Source organism: Pipistrellus kuhlii, unplaced genomic scaffold (assembly GCF_014108245.1).
Source record: "Pipistrellus kuhlii isolate mPipKuh1 unplaced genomic scaffold, mPipKuh1.p scaffold_m20_p_2, whole genome shotgun sequence".
In the NCBI taxonomy this organism is placed as follows: Eukaryota; Metazoa; Chordata; class Mammalia; order Chiroptera; family Vespertilionidae; genus Pipistrellus; species Pipistrellus kuhlii.
In genome coordinates this window covers 58599973-58626003 of record NW_023425515.1, presented here as the reverse complement: position 1 = coordinate 58626003, position 26031 = coordinate 58599973, and the positions used below count along the sequence as shown (strand labels likewise).

The following is a 26031-nucleotide window of genomic DNA, read 5'->3' as shown; positions in this document are numbered from 1 at the left end:
TGGCAACGAACGCAGGCAGAGGCGCTGGCTTCCGCTCGAGTTCGCTGGGAGATTACTTTTGCCTTTTCCTGGCGCCCTCTGATGACGTAATGCGCCCTGATTGGCTCTGCGTCAGAGGCGGTGGTTTAGGTTAGGAGGTCAAAGATTCTGCGAGCGGGACACGTGGGAGCAAGCTGCGGGAAGCCTGAGGGGTCCCCAGACCAAAAAAAAAAAAAAAAAAAAAAAAAAAAAAGTTGGGAGGTTTGCAGGTGAGTGCCCCCTCTTCCCAGATGGGATGGGGACTACTACGGGTGAATGAGTTGCGCCGCGCCCAGGCACTTCCTGGTTGTGTTGCACTAACTTATACTCCCCACCACAAATCCCCTTTCTTTCCCTGGGTCTCTCCTGATGGCTTCCGGGTCCGGATTTTCCCAAACCGTGTGCGCTCTCACCGCATCTCTGAGTAAAAGGGACTTGCTTTCAACTGGCCTCTGCTGAAGGGTCAAGTTGTCAGCCGAAAGCTCCCCTGCCCTCCGGGCTGCCCAGGATGCTGCAGAGGGTGAGGTGATCCCGTATCGCTGAGCCTAGCGCTCCGCGAGGGCTGGCGGTAGCTCCTGGACTGACGATACATCCGTTCTTACTGACCTAGCATGGGTGTTTCCGTGGACAGTCCACTCTGGAGCACAGGGGGTTCCTAAGGCAGGGCAGATGTTTAGAGCGGGAGCTTTGGACCAGCTACTTTGTGGCTGTTTGACCTCAAGCAATTTGCTTAATAACTCTCGGACCCCTCGGCAAAATGGGGGCTATAGTACTTAAATCATTGGAGTCTGGTAACGATTAAATAAATAAATAAATAAAATAAAAGTCAGTGTATATGTGTAGAACTCTTCCAGGAAACGTAGACTAAACTAGACTTGAGATTGGTGAAAATGAGATCAGGGAAGCTGTGCCCTCAGAATTTTGCAGTGATCTTAGGACCCGCTCCGTCTTCAGTGTCCGTCTGAATAGCGATGGTTGATTACATTGTGTTACATAGGCCCTGGTGGGAAGCTCAGGCGGGTAGTTAAGTTGGTTAGAGCGTGGACCTGATACCCAAGGTTGAGGGTTCGGTCCAGGTCAGGGTACATACAAGACTCAACCAATGAATGTATAAATAAATGAGACAAATAAATGGAGCAAAATGGAATATATGGGTTTAAAATTATATCTTTGCATTGGAGTAACATAAATAAACATTGCACATGTTCATGGACTACCAGCCTGTAGGAGTACAACCTCCACAGTCAGACTTCTATGATTTAAGTCCTGGCTTTGACACTTCCAAAATGGTGACTTTATTAGCCTCAGTTTTCCCATATGTAAAATAATCAGTATTTCCTAAGCAGCACGATTTTTCTCTATATGTTGCAAGCCTGAGAGTGAGCGTTGGCTTCATAGCATTATTTCTATGATTAGTCTTCACTTTCGTCCTTCCATTTGTTCGGATTTTATCAGGTCAGACAAAAATTCAGTAACTGAAATGGGGTTGATGCCATCATATTACTCTGGGACTTTTCCCATTCCCCTGTTCCTGGATATATAAAAAAAAAAATCCTAGACTAGAAGTAGTATAAATATGCTATAATTAATTTTTTTGTAGGTTGTTATCTTTGCAAAATGTTTTGCTTTTAGATGTCATAAAACTTCTGAATTTAATGATCTTTTCTAATCAGGACCTGGAGAAGCCCTCAGGATGAAGCTGAGTCTTACCAAGGTCGTTAATGGCTGTCGCCTAGGAAAAATAAAAAACCTAGGCAAAACAGGGGACCACACTATGGACATTCCAGGCTGCCTACTATACACCAAGACTGGCTCTGCCCCACACCTGACCCATCACACGCTGCGTAGTATCCACGGGGTTCCTGCCATGGCTCAGCTCACACTGTCATCGCTGTAAGTAGTGGACCGAACCGGTCCAAGTTTCAACTTTGGCAGCAGCTTAGTTACCTTAACCAGGTACAGCAAAGCAAAAGACTTGCTTGCTTATATGTGTAAAATTTGTAGATTTTTTTAGAATGAAATCAGAAGAAATATATCAAATGTTATACCTCATCTGGCCCTAATCTGGACGGCAGGGTCAGACCTCCATGTTAAAGCTGCTTCATTTTTCCTCTGAACTCAAGGTTCCTTGTTGCCACTGCTCCTGGGGGTGACAGGGTAGGCGCTGCCTTTATGCGTCAGCCTCAGAGATCTCTCTGTCTCTGCACATGTACTTGCATGTGCTACTTATGGAAACAGAGCTAATGGAGTTAGGCCATTTTGTGTATTGTGCATATTGACCTTATCCTTAATTGATCAATCTGCTCTAGATGAAATGACTCTGCAGTATCCTATATAATAAAAGGCTAATATGAAAATTGTCCCCTCCAAGGGGAGTTCTACCAGAGGGCGGGAGGCCGCCCCTCTTCCCCCAACTGCATGCAGCAACTCCTCTTCCCCCTTCCTGCCTCCCCCCCCCCCCCATCAGCCCCTATTGGGACGGACTGGCCGGACCCCACCTCTGCTGGAATTCGTGCACTGGGCCTCTAGTTGTATTAATTACAAACTGATTTGGAAGGGGATGGGAAAGAAGAAACCAAGATATTCTGGAGCAGTTGAAGTTTGCCAGTTTCTCTTCTCACAGAACTATTTGCAGATTGAAAACCTTTACTCTGGCTAATGCATCTAGCCTGGTGAGTTGGGATTCCTGAGTAATGGTGTATTTGTTATTCAAGACTACATTTACTGTAACATAGCAGGTTTGGGTGAGAAGAGGACTTCAGTTGTTGTATAGAGTGTCTGTGGAATGATTCATTATTATGTTATGTATTTGTCTGTTTTACCTACAGGGCAGAATATCACGAAGTCTTGACAGAATATAAGGAAGGAGTTGGAAAGTTTATAGGTAAAATTAATTAAGTTATTTGTGTGTGCCTTATGATGTATTAATTTGGAGTTTGGAGGTGCTGTTTATTCTTTGATCTTTCATTCATATATTTGCTTGTTCATTAATTTAGTAAACATTTATTGAGCATCTGAGAAACATTGGGGATTCAAAGATGACTAGGGAACAATTGTTGCCCTCATGGGACCCAGAACCTGGTTGGGATAAAGATAAACAGGTAATTTCAGTAGAGTGGTGATTGCATTTGCAGGAATAGGGATATGTACATGTATCATGAGAGCCAGAGGGAGAAGCACATAACCTGCTGAAGGGTGCATGTGGAAGGAGGTCAGAGTAAAGAAATAATTTTTTAGAGAGAAGATGAGGGGCACCTTAGCTGGATCAAGGAAGAGTAGGAGTTAGCCAGGCCAGGAGGGGGTGATAGTAGACAGGTGTGTAGTATTCCAGGCATAAAGCAAAGACCTAGAAGTGAGAAACTGCATGGAAACTCCCTAAGATCCAAAGTAGTTTTGTCATGTTTGAATCTAAAACATAAGGCAGAAGACAAAGAGTTTATGTACTACTGCATTCTGATATGTTAGTGTTTTCTTTTGTTCCAGAACTAGGATTTTAAATGCCGATGTATGTGTCCATTTATTTATAAGAAAAGCTTAGTAGTGATAGTTGGAGAATAAATTCTTGCAGACTATTTTCTCCTGAAGCTTTTTCCAATCTCTAAGGCTCACCTAAGTGAATGAAAATCCTGTTTCCATTGGTTATTCAGTTGTCTGCTTGTGAGAGAAACTGCATGATGACTTGTCTCAAGGCCCTATACATTGAGTAGCCAGATTATTATGATCTCTGAATGCATAATTTGGCCACTCTGTGTGTGTGTGTGTGTGTGTGTGTGTGTGTGTATTACAGGCCCAGTGCAGGAATTCGTGCATGGGTGAGGTCCGGCCAGCTTGGCCTGGAGGAGGGGACATGGGCAGTTGGCTGGCCTGCCTGCTGGTCGAACTCCTGGTGGAGGGGACAAATTGCTTATTAGCCTTTTATTATATAGGATATACACTGAGTGGTCAGATTATTATACATTCAGAGATCATGATAATTTGGCCACTCAGTGTATTTCAGTAGCGGAATTTATGTAATATAGTTTCTCTTGATATGAGACCAGTTTTAATAGCCAGCTTTAAAGTATACAAGTCTAAAATTAAGTGAGAATAACTAATATAAGCTTTCTACAGATAATTGTAGCAATTGAGATTGTGGAAAAAGGTGAAGAACTGCAGAGATTTTTTTTTTTAATTTGCTTTAATTTTTGGGTCTTTTTTCATTGAAATTCCATTTTTTTTTTCCTTATGAAAATTCAGGGTAGCATATGGAATTTAAGCACATATGGTTTGCTTAACTTTTTTTTTTTCTTCAAAAACTTTTTTTTTTGACTAAAGAACCTAAGAAACTATCATCTTGAGTCAGTGAAACTTACTGAAAATGAGATTCATTTGCTCTGTCCTATAGCTTTTAATTTTGCCTCTAGGGACTCATGATGTGGGATGGCTTTATTGTTAATGAGATTATCTTTTGATTAGATTATTTCATCTTTCCCGGAGCTAGTTCATCTCTCATAGTACCTACACTGAACATAGTTGATACTAAATTTGTCTTCAAAGCAAATCGAGTTGGGTCATCATGTCATTAAACACTTTCATTGTATCTCATCCTTTATAATATACCTTCCCTTTGTAGCAATGCACTGTGTCATTAGAAATGAACCTTTGCAGTTAATTCTTTTAGACTGCAGGTTTCAAAGTATTTTTCATTTGTTGTCAGGCCTCCTACAGTTCTAAGTGCATATATGAGCCATTTATTGGATTCAGTGTTGCTTTATCCAGCAGTATACATCATAAAGCTATTCTGGTACAACACAGTATAATTGTTGATATAAGTGCTTTCAAGGGTTCTTATTTATGTTTATACAGGCATGCCAGAATCACTTTTGTACTGCTCCCTGCACGATCCAGTCAGCCCCTGCCCAGCTGGTTATGTAACAAACAAGGTATACAACTTTCCTCCAAGGCTGCAACTTTGTCCCAGGAAGTCAGTCTCCTGTGTCCCTCAAATACTAGGATCAAACTGCCTGCGATGTTGGCCTATTCCCGCCTTCTCTTTATTTTTATGAGTGATATACAGGAGTTAAAGGAGATCTGACTGAGGATGGGGTTAAGGTATCCTCAGCTTTCTCATTGTTGCAAAAACTTGGGGCTGGAAAAGGGTTAAGTATAATACATTCCAAAAGAAGAAATCGCTATGATGGTAGAAAACAGTAGTCTTTTGATACCATGCTTTATTTGCAGTTTTTCCAACTTCGGGAGGAGTGCGGAAAGTTGCTGATAAGTGTTATCACATGTCCAACTATATATAGTAGAACCTCAGTGTAATACTGTGTGTTTTTAGAACAGAATTTGAAAAAGCTGGTCCACTTTTTTGCTAGTGAAGAGGAATATGAAAAGGACTTTATTAAAAGTTTTCTCCTGAGACATGGCCCCATTGCATTGTCCTTGAGGACATCGTTGTGGCAAGGTTTCAGTACAGGGTAGGCAAAAGGAGGTTCACAGTTGTACGTATGTGAAACACAGTTTATTCTTGTATTATTACTTACTCATATATTTTTTCATATGAATAAGTGCAAACCTCCTTTGCCCACCCTGTATATTCTATTACTTTATAAATGTAAGCCCTTTCCCTGCACCCAATCTGGCCACTCAGTGTATTTCAGTAGAAGAATTTATGTAATATAGTTTTTCTTTATATGGGACCAGTTTTAATAACCAGCTTTAAAGTATACAAATCTAAAATTAAGTGAAAATAGCTAATATAAGCTTTTTTTCAGATAATTGTAGCAATTGAGATTGTGCAAAAAGGTGAAGAACTACAGAGATTTTTTTTAATTTGATTTGTTTTTTTGGGTCTTTTTTCATTGAAATTCCATTTTTTTTTCTTATGAAAATTCAGGGTAGCATATGGAATTTAAGCACATATGGTTTGCTTAACTTTTTTGGGATTTTTTTTTTTAAACAACTTTTTTTGACTAAAGGACCTAAAAAACTATCATCTTGAGTCAGTGAAACTTACGTATTAATAACTTACGTAGTCAGTCAACAATATATTAATTTTACTAAGATTACTATTTTAAATTACTCTTCTGCTTTACACTTCTTTTTACTTTGTAATTTATATTCAAAAGAAAATATTTTGATGTCAGTTATCTGCCCTATTTGTGAGGGAGAGAGGATTCATTTAAATGCCAAAATAAAGCATGCATGTTGCTTCCCTATCTATGTCTTTGTTAGTCTTTTCTGAGAAGAGAGGTGCTATAGGAGAAGTAACCAAAGGAACATATAGAGGTTCTCGTGTACTATGGGATTTATGTCTTAGCACAGGCGTCTTCAAACTTTTTAAAGTGGGGGCCAGATCACGGTCCCTCAGAGAGCTGGAGGGCCGGACTATATGAACTACTAATTCCTATTGTAACACCTCAGCTGCGCTCACTGCCCAAAAAACCTGGCGGGCCGGATCAGACTCCTCTGCGGGCCGCATGTGGCCCGCGGGCCGTAGTTTGAAGACGCCTGTTAGCACATAATTCTGTATGTAACTCAACTTGGTAATTGCTTAATGATGTGTAAGGCACTAGACTGCTTTTGAGGCACAACATGAATTGGGATACTCTAGTCAAATATACAGTGGTGTGCTAAGGGCTATCATTTCTATAGAAGAAGTAAGCACACATTTCTGGAATAACATGGGTGAGGCACTTGATCATGCCAGGGAAGTTTGGGGGACACATTAGTGTAGGTGACATTTGAACTCTATCTTGAAGGGTAGGGAAAGGGTACTTCAGTCAGAAGGAGCGATGTGATTAAAGATAGAATCAAAGTCTGCCGTGCATTCAGGATCTGCATGGGTAAAGTGGGGTGGAGGAGACTGGAAGACTGGGCATTTAGGAAAGTGTAACAGAATTCTTAGGGGCAAGCTCAGATGTTGGTTTGTATGGCCCTTGAAGGATTCTCTGTGAGCAACAAGGTTCTTAAAGACTTGGAGTATAGTATAGGAACCCTCTTTTATTCACCATGCTAGGATGTTGAATTGCTATCATCTCTATTTGTAAAGAAGAATTAAATTCAGAATTTCTTTAGCATTTTATTATTTGCATTTCACTCTTGCTAATTCCCCATCGTCTATTCATTGGCAGTCTGTGTCTGTGTGGGGTGTTGGAGGACGAGTGGAAATGACTGCTTCCAAGTTTATGGCAATTCAGCAGGCCCTTCAGCCAGACTGGTTCCAGTGTCTCTCAGATGGAGAAGCATCTTGTGCGGAAGCAAGTTCCATAAAAAGAGCCAGGAAGTCTGTTGACCGATCGCTGCTATTCCTGGATCATTGTCTGCGGCTGCAGGAAGAGTCAGAGGTAAAGCTGTGCATCTCACTGCTCTTTCTTTGAAACTCTTGCTAATTGACATTGCATGATACCACCTTGTCTGTTCTTCCTACTTCTCTGCTCCTTGCTTCTTGGTCTCTTGTATGCTCTCCTGTTCTTTTTTTTTCCTGACCCATTAATTATAATTGCTCTCTAGGATTTTGTCTGAAGGTTCTTTTTACATACCCCTGTATGTGTTATCATTAGGCAGTCTCCCCTTAGTTTTTTCTTACTGCTAATAGTTTTAAAATACTAAGTACAATCAAGATCACACTGCTTAGTTTCAGGATCACATAACTAAAGGGCTTTAGGTGGGTTCTATCACTAGAATATTTCTCATGTACATCTTAAACTCACAGAAGAAACTTCGTATCTTTTCTCTTCAAATCTCATCTTCCTTTTGCTCTCCGTCAATACTCTTCTTCAGTTTTTGGCAGCCGACAAGTAAGTTGAGTCTTTTCAAGACTCCTTTCAATATCCAATTTAATCTCCAATATTCACTCCCCTTTGATTCATCTCCCTAAATATACCTAGAATCTGACCCCTCATCACTCTTATCACCATCTTAAGGCCTCATAACTTCTGATTTTCTTATGTAAGCACTTATCATTTAATTGTTCTTTCTGCCTCTATTCTCCATTCCATCCAATCCATCTTCAGCCCTGCCATTCGAGAGATCTTCGTAAAGCACAAACGTTAACTGGTTATCACTTTCCTAAAAGAACTTGAGGTTCTCCACTTCACTTCTTACATGGCGTGAACGGCTTGCAGAAGCCTGGCCTCGCCTGCTTCTCCACCCCTCTCTACTCCCTACGGCCTGCTTTCTGCTGTGGCTGGCACCTGCAGTTCCCTGAGGCATTATCCTGTCTCACGGCTGTGCCTGCAGGCAGACTTCCTTCTGGTCTGCTGCTTTTTTCTTATTCTCAGCCATATTTCTCTTGCTCCCAGCTCCAGCTCATTTATTCCATTGTTTTCATTCCAAGAAACTGGCCCTGACTCAGTTCTGTTCACTCTTTGCCACTCCTTTAATTTGTATGTAGCTATATTATAGGCCCAATCATATTGTACTGCAATGATTTACTATTACGTGTTTGTCTTTATTAACTTTGACTCCTTCAGCTCATTCTGTGTATTATTTTTGTATCTTCATCATGAAACAAAATTCCTGACACCCTCCGTAAATACTGATGGTGAAAGGTTGTGATGGCTGGGGAAGAAGCTGTAGCAGCAGATAAAGGCTCCCGATAGCAGAGATAGGGACGTTCAGAAAGGATGTGCTCCCTAGGACAGTGGTCGGCAAACCGCGGCTCGCAAGACACATGTGGCTCTTTGGCCCCTTGAGTGTTCTAATGCCACTTCTTCAAAGTAGACTCATCCAGGCCGAAAACTGACTTCTGCTCATGGGCCACGAAGTTTCAATCGCCTGTACACGCGCACCCGCATGTGGTATTTTGTGGAAGACCACACTTAAGGGGCCAAAGAGCCGTATGTGGCTCTCGAGCCGCGGTTTGCCAATCACTGCCCTAGGAGAACGCAGAGGAGGCAGGAGTTCAGGAGATAGTGACCAGAGGGGACAGTCAGGGTCTGATGATTTAGGTGGCCATCCTGAGCACCGATCAGTACCCACTATGGCAGGTGCTTCAGTTTGAGGAACGTTATCATTTTGAGTTTACCCACAAAAATGTAATTTGACTAATACAGTTAGTATACACAAAATAATTAGAGGAAACTTAGTTGTCATTCAGAATAGAACTCCCAGTATCTATAATAGGAGTTCAGCCTGGGACACTGCTATGAGTCTGAATTGCTAGTGTTGCTCACTAGCCATTGTTTTGAGCCAGTAATTATCCTTGTAAAATGAGCAATGTTTGAGAAAAGTGGACAGAGTATGACAGGCCAGATGTGCCTCAAGTCTTTCTTCTTTGTTATAGTCAGCTTCACCATGTCATACTATTTCCATATGTCGGTCAAATGCTGGGATTCCTCTCTGTACTTATGTTTATGCTATTGTCTTGATAAGATTATTTATGGTGCCTCTTTTACTGTTTAACGTGTTCCGTTTTAGACAATAATTATAGATGACCCTGCTTTTTATACCCATGAAAGGGAATTTCTCAGATAGGGCTGTGTCAGTCACGTAAAGAAGCAAGCCTGTGTCACTGTCTGCTTTGTATGTCTGCATACAGCTTTTCCTTTTCCAATGATTCCTTCCCCTCTCATTCACTGCATCCTCTTATTCTGAGTGCCCGTGAGTGTTGAAGCTTCCCAAGGTTCTGTCGTTGGACTTCTTTTCTTCATACATTCCCTAGGCCCAGAGATGGCAAACAGGTTTCATGCCAAGGTGCTTGGAGCTGTGCCTGGGATGAGCAGGAAGAGAGTGGTCTGTTAGCCATGTCTGCTGTGGAAGCCGGAGTTGGGAGTGGCAGCCCAGTGCCAAGTGTCCACCATTCTAGCCTGGGCACTAAAATTTGTGTATCTTACATTTAGCCTGTGCAGTGGCTAAATGTATATGTCCCACTGATACCTCAAACTCAGAATACACAAATGTGGATGTTCATCTTGTCTCAGCCTCGATATTTTTTTTTTTTTTTTTAGGATTATCAGTCTGCTCTTCTCAGCATCTCGCTGAACTTCCAAAAAGGAGGCAGGAGTCATCCGACACTGTCCTCGTCCTCTTCTTGGACAGCTAATCAGTTGTTGATTGTACCGCCTGATGAGATTTCAGAGCCACATCTCTTCACCCCCCTTAGTCCAGGTCCCCTTGGACTTTTACCTGGAGTATCATATTGGCTCCTGCCCCATCCTTTAGCCATACTCCCTCTTAATTCACTCTCCACACAATATCCAAAGTGTTCTTTCCGGAGGAATAGTCTGATGATGCCCCTCCTGTTTAAACTAAGAAGCAAAATTCCCTCTTCACAGCCTCCCAGGCTCCCTCCCACCCCTCTCTTCTACCAGAGAGCCAATGTTGACTTGGGCATTTCCTTGCAAAGCTTACATTTACAGTTACATAAACATAATCATTACATATATGTGTGGTTTTTGTAACATGAATACAATCATATGTTCAGAAATTTCCTTGTTCCTTGCTTTTAACAATATCTTGAAACTTTCCTCATGAATATATTTGTAGTAGAAATTTGTAGAAGTGAAATTTTAGGATATGAAGATGAAACCACAGACATTGTGATACATGTTGCATACATGCCCTCCCATGAGGCTGGACTAATTTTTACTTTCTAGTTATTGGGGTATATAAGTACATTTTTCACTTTCACTGTGTCGTTATCTTTGAGCTTTTTTGTCAGTGTGATGGACAAAAATGGTACCTAATTGTTTCCAGTTTGCATTTCCTCACTGTGAGGTTTAGTGAGCTCTCCATATGTGTACAGGGCATTTACTTTTCTTTTTCGGAAGTTCATATTTACATATCTGTCTAGATTTCAGTAGGGTTGTCATTTCCTTAGAGGATTTTTGGAGTTTTTTCTGTGGTGTAGATATTTACCTAATTCCTCCAAAGAATACGTTTTTCTTTGCCCTTGTTGATAGAGAAGTTTTAATGCTTTTGTACTGAAATATGTCAGCCTTTTACTGTAAGCTTTAGGTTGCTTACGCAGGCAGACCAAGATTAAAGAAAATATTTAATATATTCTAATACTTGTATAACTATATTTTTATGTTTAGCTTTATTTTTAATGATGGTGTGCAGTAGGATTTCTTTGTTTTTTGTTTTTGTTTTCCAAATGTATAGTCCATTGTCCCAACCAAATAGTTTAGAAGTTCCTAAAGTTGACTCTGATTAATAATGACTTGGTGGGCACCTCAAGCAGGCCTGGATAGTCATTTAAACATATTGAAACTAAAAAAAAAAAAATTGAAACTATCCCTTTAGGATCTTTTTCCTCTTGTACCTGCTCAGCAGGCATTTAATTTAACCTAAGCTAAAGTATGGCTGCATATGTAGATTGCTTAAGTTTCTCCACACAGTCTTCATACTTGGCTGTGGCTTTCAAATTACACTCTTTAGAGCCCTAGAAGTTCTCAGGGCAGAGGCAGCACCATTCCCTGCATGCTCCCCACTGAGATCTTGTCTGTCCATTAGGCTTCTTTGTAAGGTTCCTTTAGACGAAGGTCTTCACTCCTGGAAACGGTAAAAATTGTTCAATCCTTTTTTACCTTAGGTCCTTCAGAAAAGTACGATCATTGGAGTGATCGAAGGTGGAGATGTGATGGAAGAGAGGCTGAGGTCAGCACGAGAGACAGCCAAGCGGCCCGTAGGTGGCTTCCTTCTAGATGGCTTTCAAGGGAACCCAGCAACTCTGGACGCCAGACTGAACTTGCTGTCGGCAGTTACCGCGGAGCTGCCGGAAGACAAACCGAGGTTAGTGCTGAGTGACGATGCTGGCTAACCCTCATGGGCGGCAGAACAGGAGTGCTGGGGGTTGAGTATTGTGCAGTCTATACATGGGCTTCTCTTTGGATGTTTTTAAAAATATATATTTTATTGATTTTACAGAGAGGCAGGGAGAGGGGTAGAGAGTTAGAAATATCTATCAGCTGCCTTCTGCATACCCCCTACTGGGGATGTGCCCGCAACTAAGGCACATGCCTTTGATTGGAATCGAACCTGGGACTCTTCAGTCCACAGGCGAACGCTCTATCCACTGAGCCAAACCGGTTAGGGCTCTTTCGATGTTTTGATGATGTCCTTTCTTGGCTGAGTCTTCTGAGGCTGACCGTAGGGGGAATTTTTATCGAGGCTGTCCTATTGGTTGGTTCAGGATGTAGACCAGAGGACAGTTGCCATATGAATGAATTTATTTGATGCTCATTCTAAGTGAGGACAGGTGTCATACTGTTTCTTCTCATTCTTGTGCCAAATATAAGCTCTGTTCCTTAGGCATTATAACATGGTTTCCAGGGGCAGGAATGAGCTGTGGCGACTCTGGCCTTCCTCGGAGAGCTGAGGATGGACCTGTGCTGCCAGCAGAATGAAGATAGGCACTACTAATAAGAACTTTGTAGGTTTGAGGCAGTGGTATCATATTTTGAAATTGAGGGGGCTGGCAACACTATGGTTCTTTCCATAAATCCCAGGTTTTACTGTATGCTGGTGAGAAGAGATGATTTACATAATTCAAAGCTAAAAATCCCAAGTTTCTGAGTGCAGCTGATGTCTTATTAGACTACCCCCATTTTTTTAAAGAAGAGTCTTTTTCCCACTTGGGTGTGAATGTTTATGCTTTTTCCTATAAATATCATGAGAGGTCTGATTATGGCATGCTGCTGTATATCCCTCGGGCTGTTTAGTATGCCCATGTATAGACTGTATAAGCTAGTATCTTACATGCAATTTTACTACTTTTTAAAAAACAGTTATAACTTGCAGTAAAGTGTATGAGTCTTACATAGAGCTTGATGGCTTTTTCCACATACACGCCTGTGTAAACACTGGCCAGAATGATATCTTTTCATCACACCAGGCAGCATTTGCCCCGATTTTAACCCCTAGTCTGTGTTCATTGCTCCCCCTCCTAGTCCATTCTGGCACAAACTGCAATTTAGCGTTAGTATTTCTAGTCTTTTTCTGGACTTCTCTTAGTTAAGTGCTCACAGATGTCTGTTGCTGGATTTGAAAGCCGGGATTGTTTTTCTTTCTGTAAGTGTGTAGAAATTCCAGCTTCAGTTGGAGAGAGGAGGTCTAAGACATTACGTTACTTGAGGGAAACTGTAGTCAGAAAAACCAGTGTATATTTAAGGGTTCTGGTTTTTTAATATTACATAAGCCTTTTTTGGACTTCTTTTAGAATTCAGAGAGTCTGTAAGTTTTTCTCTGCCAGTTCATAAAAGGAACTATGGGTAGAAAAATAAACTAAAAAACTGCAGCCAACCAGCCCTGATCTAGCATCTTCCAGTGTTGTTTTAATGGTAAAACCTTGGTTGAGTATTAATATTCTCAGAATGCCTTGCCCAGTACCTCTAAAATTACCACCTCATCCCACCAGGCAGACGTTTTATTCATGGTGAAAATATAAAGAAGCATAAATAAAGCCAGTTAGATTCCTAGATTCTATGGGCATAGTTGAAATTCTGAGAGCAAGAGTTGCTTCTAAATGAATCTGTGAAGAATACAGTAGATAAAAATGTCTTTCTGGAATCAATTATAAAAATGAATTATAGGCAACATACAGTTAAAATATAGAAGTATTTGAGGGGGAACAAAAGCATACAGCTTTGCACTCTTAAAAAAAATTTCATGAGGATAGGTAGGCTATAAAGTTCAGTCTAAGATTAGGGAGGTTGTTTAGAACAGATAAGAGGAGAAAGAAAACTAACCTTTATTGAGTTTCTCTTTGGGGACAGAAACTACATTATGTGCTTTTTCAAACATTTCATTAGTGAGGTATGTATTAATGCTCTTATTTTTAAAATGAGAAAACAAAAACTCAGAGAGGTTAAGAAGCTTTCCCAAAGAACACAGCAAGTAAATTAATAGCAGAGCTGGGATCCTAGCCCAGCTCTCTGCCTCTCAACTAAAGGTTCTCTCTACCACATCTTATTATTTGTTGCCTGCCATGCTAACTATGACTGATAGTTTTCATTATTATTTTAATGTCCTCATTGAGTCCTGGCATTGTCCTCAGGTCAGTGTTCTTATTTTCACAGGCTCATCTGTGGCGTTAGCCAGCCAGATGAGGTGCTCGAGTGTATTGAAAGAGGAGTGGACTTATTTGAGAGTTTTTTCCCTTATCAAGTGACAGAGCGGGGAGGTGCCCTGACTTTCAGCTTTGATTACCACCCGAATCCTGAGCAGACATGTAGGTCTTTTGAAATTAATCTAAATGTTATCCTTAAGTTTCTTCTGTTTCCTATCAGTTTTGGCTTGTGATTCCAAACAGAAATATGTGCATATTATAAAGCCAACCTTTTGTAAAACTCCATCTTTGTTTCCTATCTGTGTGCTCTGGCATGTTGGTCCACACAACCCAGGTACTTAATACTATACACGTAGCTCATCAATATTAGGAAGTAATTTTGGAGTTAGCAGAAGCAAAACAACAACAACAACAAAACAAACAACAAAACACACACACACACACAAAACCTCTTCTATTAACAGTCTCTTCTATTAAAAGACCATTCAGAGTGAATAGCGATGAAAATCTAAGAAAAGAAAACCTTTGAACTGCTTGGTAAAAGTTAATTTGTTTTTCACAAAGGAGTTCTTGTCTGCTTTTTGCAAATCCTTTGCTATTTAAATACAGAGAGTCTCACCACCTGATCCTAGCGTTTCTTTTGCTTTTTTGCCTTTGTGTGCACACTGAGATGTGAGAGCTGTTTTCCTCTGCGATTATTGTTTTGAAACTCTGCCATTTTATTTTACTGTTTAGTTATTCAGAAATCAAGAATATCAGGTTCTGATTCTGTCATTTGACTGGCAGTAGTAAAGGAATTGGGACGCTGACTTTGGGCTGGGTGCCCTTGAAGCACCTGCCTGATTTTTCTGGAGAATGTTGCATGCCCAGTGTTCCCTTGGGCCTCCCGAGGTATGCAGTCCTTTGCTGTCCTGCTGTCCTTTGAACTCTTCCTTTGTCACTGCCAACCTTAAGTTTGACGAGGGCTAGAGACTTTATTTAAAAGGTTCATTTTACTCCCCATAAGTTATCAAAATTTCATTCAGAAGATGTTACACTTCTATAAAGCACTTAAACATTAATCTAATTGGAATTACTCTGAAAACAAAACAAATCATGTTGGTCAAATTCATATGTATATATATATATATATATATGTATATGTATATGTGTGTGTGTATTGATATATATCTACAGACACACACACACACACACACACACACACACACACGAAGTCAATTTTACTGTCTTTTAGACAGATCAGAATATAATGTATGTGGATAAGTGTACCATAAACACTTTATAAATGTTCATGACTTTATTTACAAGCTTAATTATTTCCACCAGGTAGTTATTAGTCATTTTTTACCACGTATATGCAAAATTGAAATAGAACATGATATTATTCCTCTTTGGCCAGAGAAAGATTTTTATTTATGATTAGGGAAATTGAAACTATTTGAACATTCTTATTAAAGTATTATTAATCACACTTGTGTGTGTGTAGTAAATTATAGTCCTTTGCCAATTACAAAGTGAAAATTACAAAGGGATAAGTTGTCTAATGTAGAAGACAATTCCCTCAGTGAGAAGGATTTCCCAAAAGCCAGGCTTTTGTGGGTTCCCGTGTCACCACGCAGATTCATGGCAGCAAAATATAGCCCTGTGCTCAATGCTTTTCCTTTTCCTTTTCCTTTAACTTGGACCAAATTACCTTCCTGGGACCATCTGCCCGTTCTCCTTGGGCCAACCCTGAGATTGTTATTACTTGTTCCCAGAAATACTCATCTATTTGCTCCTGTTTAAGGCAGCTGGCTCTGTGCTTGGGAACTGGTGCTCCTCTTGTTATTCCAGGGATGTTTTTTTCTTAAAGCAAAGAGTTCAGGGGAACAATTCAAGTCCCCATTTAATTCTGGATAAGCTGAGTTCCCTGAAGGACTGGAGTCTCCATTCAGTGTACACAAATTTAAACCATGGTCTCCTTTCAATCTATTTGGAACATAGCAGTTATAAAGCCCAGTTAGTTTGCATGTGCATTAAAATACGATATAACTTCAACACATTTATTCACATAAACACAGTAACTAGTTTTTAAAAATAATTTCTTGACAGTAAGAGTATATTATGTACTTGTAATCATAATTTGTTTAGGCACTGTTAAATCTCCCAATTTTTATATTATAGACTTAGAGATAATGGGTCTGTGATCATCTTGTATATATTGCTATTTTTCTTTTTAAATATATTTTTATTGCTTTCAGAGAGGAAGGGGGAGGGAAGGAGAGAGAGAAAGAGACATCAGTGATGAGAGGGACATTGATTGGTTGCCTCCTGCTTGCACAACAACCAGGGCCAGGGATCAAGCCTGCAACCGGAAGTGAACCCAGGACTCTTCAGTCTGCAGGCTGACACTCTATCCACTGAGCCAAACCAGCGAGGGCCATATTGCTATTTTTCTTATGTCATTTCCTTAAGATAATGATCCAGGAGTAGAATTACAGGGTCTAAGGGCATGAAATAGCAACTAAAATAAGATACTCCCAAAGGCCACTCTGTATCTGACTTTCATTCAAGATTTTTTGTTGATTTCTCCTTCAGTATTACAACAAAATGGGACTCAGGAAGAAAAACAATATGTGGATCAGTCAAAGAAAATGAAAACAGCCAGTGACAACCAAGAAGTGACATCATTTGAAATTAATCTGAAGGAAAAAAAGTAAGGACTTTTTTTTTTTAGTTTAGATTATGATTTCTGACTTAAATTTCAGTCTGTTTTAAAAGTTTACATTACTGTTCCCTTTTCAGTTTATATTTTTATAAAATATTTATAGTTGAGTATTAGTTAGGCCTTCTCAAATTCAGTTTCAGAAATTCCTTTTTCTGCAAATGAATTGGTGTATTTTGTCTTAACAGAAAACTGAGGCTAGATAACTATTGTTTTAGGAGAGCTTTTATAAAGGTTAGACCAAACCCATTATTTGCTATTTTTTACTCCTTCCATTTACTTTATTTTTCCTATTATTTATTTTTAATATATTTTTTTATTGATTTTTTAAAAATATCTGTAGAGAGAGGAAAGGAGAGGGATAGAGAGCTAGAAACATCGATGAGAGAGAAACATCGATCAGCTGCCTTCTGCACAATCCCTACTGGGGATGTGCCCACAACCACGGTACATGCCCTTGACTGGAATCGAACCCGGGACCTTTCAGTCCACAGGCCGACACTCCATCCACTGAGCCAAACCGGTTTCGGCCTTCCAATTACTTTAAATAATGACAGAACAAAATAAGGATTTCAAGATAAAATACAACATTTAAAAAAAAATTTTAAGGCACTTAAGTCATCTTGGTTATTATATACAGATTATAAATCCTAAAGAAAACATTTGCCTCTATAAGGAATGAATTAGGATATCTTGCAACTTTGTATGTATTTCATTGAAAGTTGTAACAATCAGTGAACCAGTGAGTGGTTTATCTGTGAGTTTGGTATACTTTAGTGCTTGGTGTTTTTGGTCTTATGTGAAGAGACATTCTAGGGACTCAGACTTGGTAATGCCTGTCTAGTAATAGTACAGATTTGGAAATTTATGAAAGAATATGAAAATCGTAGTTTTCATCTATTCTCTAGGGTAGGGGTGTCGAACTCAATCAGAGAAGGGGCCAAAATCTAAAATCCAGCCTAAATCGCGGGCCGAATGGTTTACTGAACAGTCATAAACTGTCATTGTGATGGAAACGCAGCGGAGTGCAGTGATGACAGCGCGGTGCGGGCCACATTGCAAGGCCTGGCGGGATGGATTTGGCCCACGGGCCTTGTGTTTGACACATGTGCTCTAGGGGTTTCTTGATTGTAGGTATGAAATAATGATGTTTACCACATTTAACATCTTAAAAAATGCCCAAGGAGTTTCACTTCTACTTTTTAAATGTTATGGTAATATAAATGGTTACTACTAAAATTCTCTGTATGTTATAGATTTAGCTGGCAATGGGAGTTTTCTTATTGTCAGCATTAGATTTGAAGTTAAGGAGACTTGGGAGTTGGGATCCTAGCACTGCTCATGCCTGTGTGACACTGGCCAGGTCATTTGACTTCGTTTTAACAGCTGATAAAAGATAACACAGTGCTTAGTGTGTGCTCAGCAGTGTCCGAGCCTTTTCCCATATCAACTCATTACTCTGTGGAACAACTCTGTAAGGTAGGCACTCTTACCATTACAGATGAGGAAACAAAAACAGAGGGAGGCTAAGTGACTTGCCCAAGTAAGCTCTGATCCAAGGAATCAGACCCAGGCATTGTAGCGTCAGAGCCCTTCCTCATAACCCCCTTAGGGGTCCTCATCAATAAAATGACAACAGAAGTGCCTGTCTCCAAAGGTGGTTGATGAGATTAAAGAGATAGTATATATAAAAGTGGTTTGTAAACTGCAAAACGCTATGCAAGTAAAAGGTCGCACCGTGTCTTCTGATACTAGTTCTGGTGGTCAAAGGAGAAAGTGCGTTCATCAGAACAGCATTCCTAATATTACAGTGTGACCGACAGTGCTCAGCCTGAGGGAGCGACCACAGGGCTCTCTTTGCTGCTCCCCTGTCAGCCTCAGGCTAGGAGGTTACAGCCAGCTGAGGACTGCCGAGTCCCTGGCTCATTGTGTTCTGTTGACTTGGGCCACATTGCCTTCTTACGCAGGCGCCCAGCAGTACATGTGGCAGTGATGTTATTTACATGTGGCAGTGATGTTATTTACATGTGGCAGTGATGTTATTAACCATATTAGTTATGCACCAGCAGAATAGGTAGCCTAGGTTGTAGAGTTCTTATATTCCTCACTTTCTGGAATGTCATTCTAACTTCCTTTCTCAGGTACCAGGAGGACTTTGACCCATTGGTGAGAGGGTGCTCCTGTTACTGCTGTAAAAACCACACTCGTGCTTACATTCACCACCTGCTGGTGACCAATGAACTGCTGGCCGGGGTCCTGCTTATGATACACAACTTTGAACACTACTTTGGATTTTTCCACTCTGTCCGGGAAGCACTGAAGAATGACAGGCTGCCACAGCTGAAGGAGCTCATCCGCAGGCAAGCATCTGGAGCCTGGCACACAGGTTTGACTTCACGTTAAACTGGTACCACCAGTGTCATGTGGGAAGCGGAGAACAAGACACGATCTTAGCTTTCATCATTTATATTTGAGAATACGGTCCGTCTGTACCAAACGCTGCCCACAGGAGGCTGAAGAGCTTTTTTCTAAAAACTTAAGTGACCTGGATTGATCAGAAAGAATCTAACAAAAATATCGAAAATATCGAAATTGATATTTCAGTGCTAACTCTTTTAGTCAGTAGAGGTTTGTTTAGTCAAAAGCTTCAGATGTGAAGAGACAGCTTTGAAGTGGCAGTGATGAGATTCTGAGGGTACACTGAGTGGATTGAGCTTAAAGGGAGATTGTTGGTCATGAGTAGCACGGCCTTGTGGACTCATCCTATTGACTGGAGAAGGAATCTGCTTCATTCAGGCATTTTCTTTAATTCCATGTGCTCAGGGGCCTCTTTTGGGTACTTCTGCCTTCCGAGCTGCTCCAGCAGTATAGTCAGCCAGTAGTGGCTCTTTCGATTTAACCAGGCGCACATCTCCGTGGAACGTGGGGCTCACACATTGCTCCTCTGATCGATTGCCCCACTGCACACTCCTTCATTTGGCCAGATGGTCTCTTTGTGACTTGTCTCCCTGGAGCTAACTGGGAGCTTCCCTAGCTGCGTCTGGTTGTGCAGGTGCACGATAGTCTGCCCTTTTGGTTCAATAATAGTCTGACCACATAGTAACTGTAGACTCGTCACTTGGGAAGATTCCTCCATCATATTCACTTGGATAGAGCTTTGGACTGGCAGTTAAGAGGATTGGGTTTCAGTGCTTCTCACCTACCTCTTCATGCCTGTTTCCTCCTGAGTAAATGGGGACAGGCACGTGGATAGGACTAAATGAACTTCTTAGATTCCATCTAACTCTAATATTTGGGAAACAAGAGTTTTATTTATTTATTTTTTAAATATATTTTATTGATCTTTTACAGAGAGGAAGGGAGAGGGATAGAAAGTCAGAAACATTGACGAGAGAGAAACATCGACCAGCCGCCTCTTGCACACCCCCTACTGGGGATGTGCCCGCAGTCAGAGTACATGCCCTTGTCCGGAATCAAACCCGGGTCCCTTGAGTCCGCAGGCCGACGCTCTATCCACTGAGCCAAACCGGTTTCGGCAGAAACAAGAGTTTTAGATCAGAGTCATAGCCTTACTTATAGTTCTTGCTTATTGATCACCATTGGCCTGATGAAAATGCAGCAGTGCCAGGAGTTAGGCAATAGTAAAGACATTTCAGAGTCTATAAAGAGGCTTGGCCTGTGGATGTTGAAGTGGTTGGTGAATTGGCATTGGCAGATTCTGAGGCTGGAAAGACCTTCCTGGATCATCTCTAAATCTGTAAGGTTTTTTTGCTCTTCCCAAAGGAGTGACATTTGTGTAGATGGTTGTGACGAGTGATTTGTATTTTTTTGTGTGTTTTTCTATATTTATGAAGTTTTCTATAAGAACATACCTATACAGCCCTGTCTGGTGTGGCACAGTTGGTTGGGCATTGTCCCATTCACCGAAAAGTTGCTGGTCTGATTCTCAATCAGGGTATATGCCTGGGTTGTGGGATCAGTCCCTGGTGTGGTATATGCACGAAAGCATCTGTTCAATGTTTTGCTCTTACATCGATGTCTCTCTTCCTCTCTCATTCTCCTTCTCCCTAAAAATTAATTAAAAATTTAAAAAAAAAAAATATATATATATACACACACAGACAGACATTTGTATGCCTAGTTTTTGTCAAAACAACAACGGAACCAAAAAGAGGCCTTTGTTTTATTTATAGTAGTGTGAAATACATTTGTTTTATATTATTGTGCTGTATTTTGTTGTTTGTTCATTTTAGTGGGTGTTACTAAGCATTTAAAAAATTATGTGGTTACTACATTTTTATGTATTGGATGCCCATCTATATGTTTTACCTTTATTAGATGGGAATAATTCTGTTTTGTAATTCATGGGCATTTCTATGACCTCTCTCCTCCATGAATGGTACAAGTATTTATGAAAGAATCTCTGTGCTAAAGGATCTGATTGTTTTGAAATATATTGGATGGGACTTGTTCACATGTTTATATTCCTGTTCAATGCCAAATCCATTGTTGGAGGACTATTAATAAATATCCCAGAATTTGTATAAAATGTATAAGTTTTATGTTTAAAACACTGAAATTTCTGCCCAATATTATCCTTTTTTTTTTCCCTGGGTCTTTTTCTTATTAGCATATTTGAAAAAAATGTTTCTTTAATGTAAATCTATTAAAGTTAATGGACAATAAACATTTTTAGCAAAAATATACTGTCTTATTTCCTGTAACTAGTAGTGAATTTACTAGTTACAAAACAAAACATTAAATTCCCATGGTACCAGAAATAGTTTCCAATAAAAAAAGATTTTTCTACATTTATTCCATCTGTAGTCATTGTTTTAAGTGCGCTTACACTAAATGCAGAATCCAGGGAGTCAGGGATGCTTCTGTCTCTTTAAATTACATTAATTAGGGGACTTTAAGGACATGCTTAGCACATGATGAAAATAATAACTACAGTCTTCGGAGCATTTTTAATGTGCCAGGCACCTCAGTGCATGCTTTCCATACATATCTCATTGACCTGTAGAGCAAGGCTGTGAGGTGTTGATATTCTTATTCCTGTTTCTGAGTTTCAGGAAGGGTGAGTGAGGGCCTACCAGGAACTTCTGGAAGGTTGAGTAGTTTGCTTAAGGGAGCTCCCAGGTTAGACTTTGGCTCCTCTGACTAAAACTCCACAGTTCCCATTGCACTAAATAGCTGCTTGCTTGTGACTTGCTCCTGGGTGAAAGGATTAAGAGAAGCAAGGACTGAATAGAGGGGCTGCTGTCTTGGGGTATAGGTACTTCTGGAGCTTTGCTGGCGCTCGGCCCTCTCCTCCTGTAACGGAATAGCTGGCACTGCCATGTGTAGCTACAGTACCACGCTATCACTTATAGGTCTAAGTGCCCAACATGAGCTGCCATTCCATGTCCCCAAATCCCTCTCACCCCCCAGTTTGGGGACTACTCCCACCCTGAACGGTGTTGAAAAGGTTTGGGTCTCTGATAGGTTCCAGTGGACTCCTGGATGATCAATACGAGTCTGAGGTTTCCTATATGCCTTGGAGGAGGAATATTTTATTCTCTGGAAATAAAGGGAAAAGATTCTTCTAAAACATTAAAAAATCAAATATTAGTATAATTAAAGATTTTAATAAAAACTTCAAACAAAGACAATCCAAAGACCAAGATTAGAGTGTGTGAGCAACTATCTTACCCAGGATGTGGTGTTTTTTTTGTTTTTTTTTTCTGTTGAGGCAGCTTGGAACTCACTGAGAACCCACAGAGTTAAATGATTACCCTGTGCCTTCCTGATTAGGAACAGGCTGCTCTCTGCAGTTTGATTAGTCTCGCTCTTAGCTACGGGATTACAGCTTATTAAAACTGACAGTGCTGTGTAGGGCAGGCAGCCAGGAAGGTCAAACTCACATGCTGAGCCAGCCACCAGCAAGGCTCTGCCTTCACCTGAAGGTTTGATGTAATTGGCATTCATTTAAAAATTATTTTCCATTTCTTTCCTTAAAAAAAAAAAAATTACAAAAAAAAACCCAAAAACACCTTTCAGGTCTCTTTCTCATTTTACACCTTTTATCTCCCTTATTCCTCATAAGAGATCCTGACTTATGACCACATAATCCAAACAACAGTGGGCACAGAAGAGGAGCAAGCCCAGTGTGAGCTATGAGTTTGGATCACCATACATCCTCACAGTCCACTGTCCACGACAATCCCGGCTTATGTCTGTGGTGCAGGCATCATTGCTAAAGCACCCCCTTTTACTCTCAAAAGTGCCCTAGTATGGACAATAAGGTATGTGTCACCCTAGTGTGAGTGGTGAGATGGCCCACCTATGGAGAGCACAGGTGGCCACCCAAATCAGACGGTTGCTACCCACTCGCTAGCCACTGCAGTGCCTCCAATGCTGTCAGCTCTTCCCAGTCTCTTGGAGAAGCCAAAAAGCTGGATTTCCAGGGGGAAATCTCAACATTTTTAAGTGCTGGATCAATTTTTAAAAAAAATTATTAATTTATTACAGAGAGGAAGAGAGAGGGATAGAGAGTTAGAAACATGGATGTGAGAGAGTCATCAATCAGCTGCCTCTTGCATACCCCCTACTGGGAATGTGCCCGCAACCAAGGTACATGCCTTTGACTGGAATTAAACCTTTCAGTTCGCCACTGAACATTCATCCTCACAGTCCACTGTCCACGACAATCCCGGCTTATGTCTGTGGTGCAGACATAATTACCAATAGCACCCCTTTTACTCTCAAAAGTGTCCTAGTTTGGACAACAAGGTATGTGGTCACTATCCATTGAGCCAAACCAGTTTCGGCATGGACCAATTTTTAAAAAAATATTCTGGTAGTCCAACAAAACCTAGGTGTGCCTAGTTTGCAACATTTGAGTTAGAATCTGGAGGGAAGGCACTTAAAAATTCTCAGTGGCTCATAAAATATATAGAAAAAGCACCTAGAGTTTCTAGCTCCTACAGCTGATCACAGGTTCCCACATGCAGAGATTCTCATGTTCTCTGGACTTCATCGCATGATCTCTACACAACTCCGAGGACCACTCTAAAAAGCCTAAAGGGGAGAGAAGCATCATCTGTCTTATGGATGGGAACTGTTAGGCCTGGGGGAGGAAGGTTAGCAGTTGCTATTGTCTTTCCTCTTAGGGAGTCTGAACAGACATACTAGGTGTACTGGTTAATATTGGTGGGCTTTGTAATAAAAGAAAACATGGTAATTTAAAGAGAAACATTCAAAGTAATGTCCATCTCTAGCTACACATTTCCCCCATCTTTCAGGTAATTGGTGGATACTATCCCAATAGAACTTTTCTTGTTTTGAGGCAAACAATTCAGACCCAATTTTCCACTTCTTTGTATGTTTTGAAGTGCTGCTCAGAAAGTGCATGTGCCATCGATCAGAGCAAGTGGTAATCTGAAGGAGCAAGGTCTGGTGCCTACAGAAGGTGGGTTAATACTTTCTAGGCAAGATCTTTTAACGTGTCTTTATTTATTTATTGAGATGTTTGTTTATTTAATTTTTTTTTCTTTCTTTCTTTTTTAAATATATTTTATTGATTTTACACAGAGAGGAATTGAGAGGGTTAGAGAGTTAGAAACATTGATGAGAGAAAAACATCGACCAGCTGCCTCCTGCACACCCCCCACTGGGGATGTGCCCGCAACCAAGATACGTGCCCTCGACTGGAATCAAACCTGGGACCTTTTGGTCCACAGGCCGACGCTCTATCCATTGAGCCAAACTGGTTTTGGCTTTTTTTTCTTTATTGATTAACATTACATATGTGTCCTGTCCCCCCCATTAACCCCAGCCTCAACCCCACAACTCATGCTTTCACCCCCTGGTGTCTGTGTCCATTGGTTAGGCTTATATGCATGGATAAAAGTCCTTTGGTTGATCTCTCCACTCTGAAGTTTCACGTTCTGATTGATGCTTCTCTGTCTCTGGATCTGTTTTTGTTCATCAGTTTATGTTGTTCATTATATTCCACTAATGAGTGAGATCATGTGATGTTTATCTTTCTCTAACTGGCTTATTTAGCATAGCATAATGCTCTCCAGTTCCATCCATGCTATTGCAAATGGTAAAAATTCCTTCTTTTTTACTGGAATGTAGTATTCCATTATACAGATGTACCACAGTTTTTTAATCCACTCATTTGCTGATGGGCACTTAGCCTGTTTCCAAATCTTAGCTATGGTAAATTGTGCTGCTGTGAACATAGGGGTGCATATATCCTTTCTGATTGGTGTATCTGGTTTTAAAGTGTGTGATGGTGCATTATCATGAAGCAAAATCACTTTTCTGTGTCTTCTGGCACATTCTGGTCGGTTCATAATGAAAGCATGATTCAAACTGATTATTTGTTGTCAGTAGTGATCAGTATTAATGGTTTCACCTGGTTTTAGAAGCTCATAATACACCGCACCTTCCTGATCCCACCAAATGCAGAGCATTTTCTTTTCCGAAGTGATTTGGCCTTACAGTTGATGTTGATGGTTGACCTGGATAACTCATGATTTTATGCATTTGGGATTCTCAAAATAAGTCCACTTTTCATCTCCAGTCACAACTCGATGCAAAAAAGACTTTCTTTCATGCTGTTGAAGCAACATTTTACTGATGACTTTTTTGTTTTTCATTTGTCTTTCATTCAGTTGATGTGGCACCCATTTTCCTTCCTTTAAAATCTTTCCCATTACTTGTAAGTGAAAGGAAATAGTTTGCTGAGCAGTGTTTAATCTCTGTGCAAGTTGTTTCTGATTTTGACCAGCATCTTCATCCAATAATACTTGTAGTTGTTGGTCTTTAAACTTTTTTGGTTGACCTGGACGTTCTTTGTTTTTCACATAGAAATCATCACTTTTAAAGCACTTAAACCAGCATTCACAAGTATCTTGTGATGGAGCATGTTCACCATAAGTTCCTGAAGTATATGATAACTTTCAGCAGCACTTTTCTCAAAATAAAGTAATGAAAGACTTCTCACAAATGCTCTTTTTTTGGCACAAAATTCGACATTTTTAAGCGTAAAATATCTATGATGTTAACACCTTCAGTAAATTTTACATACCAAGTTTTGAGGCTTGCCGTCAGTACAACAAAATAGCATACACATCAAATTGCATATATATATATATATATATATATATCAACATTCTGTCTAGTGTGTGTAATTCCATCTATTGAAAAAAATCTGCATTATTAACTGGTACACCTAATATTTCTTCCCAGTTACCACTTCGGCTGTCCTACATCTTATTCCATTTTCTGCTGGTTCTGCCCTTCCAGGGGCAGTAATGATCTC

The 26031-nt window shown here is 40.4% G+C and overlaps 1 protein-coding gene across 3 annotated transcripts; it reads left to right on the top strand.

The window, feature by feature from the left end:
* Positions 1-115: 115 nt before the first annotated feature.
* QTRT2 (queuine tRNA-ribosyltransferase accessory subunit 2) lies at positions 116-21526 on the top strand. Of its 3 annotated transcripts, none has more exons than XM_036445469.2 (10): positions 116-248; positions 1692-1911; positions 2847-2902; positions 4864-4940; positions 7134-7346; positions 11537-11736; positions 14022-14173; positions 16589-16706; positions 18857-20020; positions 20262-21526. In XM_036445469.2, exons 2-9 carry the CDS (start codon positions 1712-1714, stop codon positions 19116-19118), a joined length of 1278 nt encoding a protein of 425 aa, XP_036301362.1. In that variant the 5' UTR covers positions 116-248; positions 1692-1711; the 3' UTR covers positions 19119-20020; positions 20262-21526. The 3 variants fall into 3 exon arrangements, with proteins under 3 accessions (XP_036301362.1, XP_045439935.1, XP_036301363.1); XM_045583979.1 differs by lacking the exon at positions 116-248 and adding an exon at positions 392-538; XM_036445470.2 differs by lacking the exon at positions 116-248 and having other exon boundaries at positions 1857-1974.
* The last annotated feature ends 4505 nt before the right edge of the window (positions 21527-26031 follow it).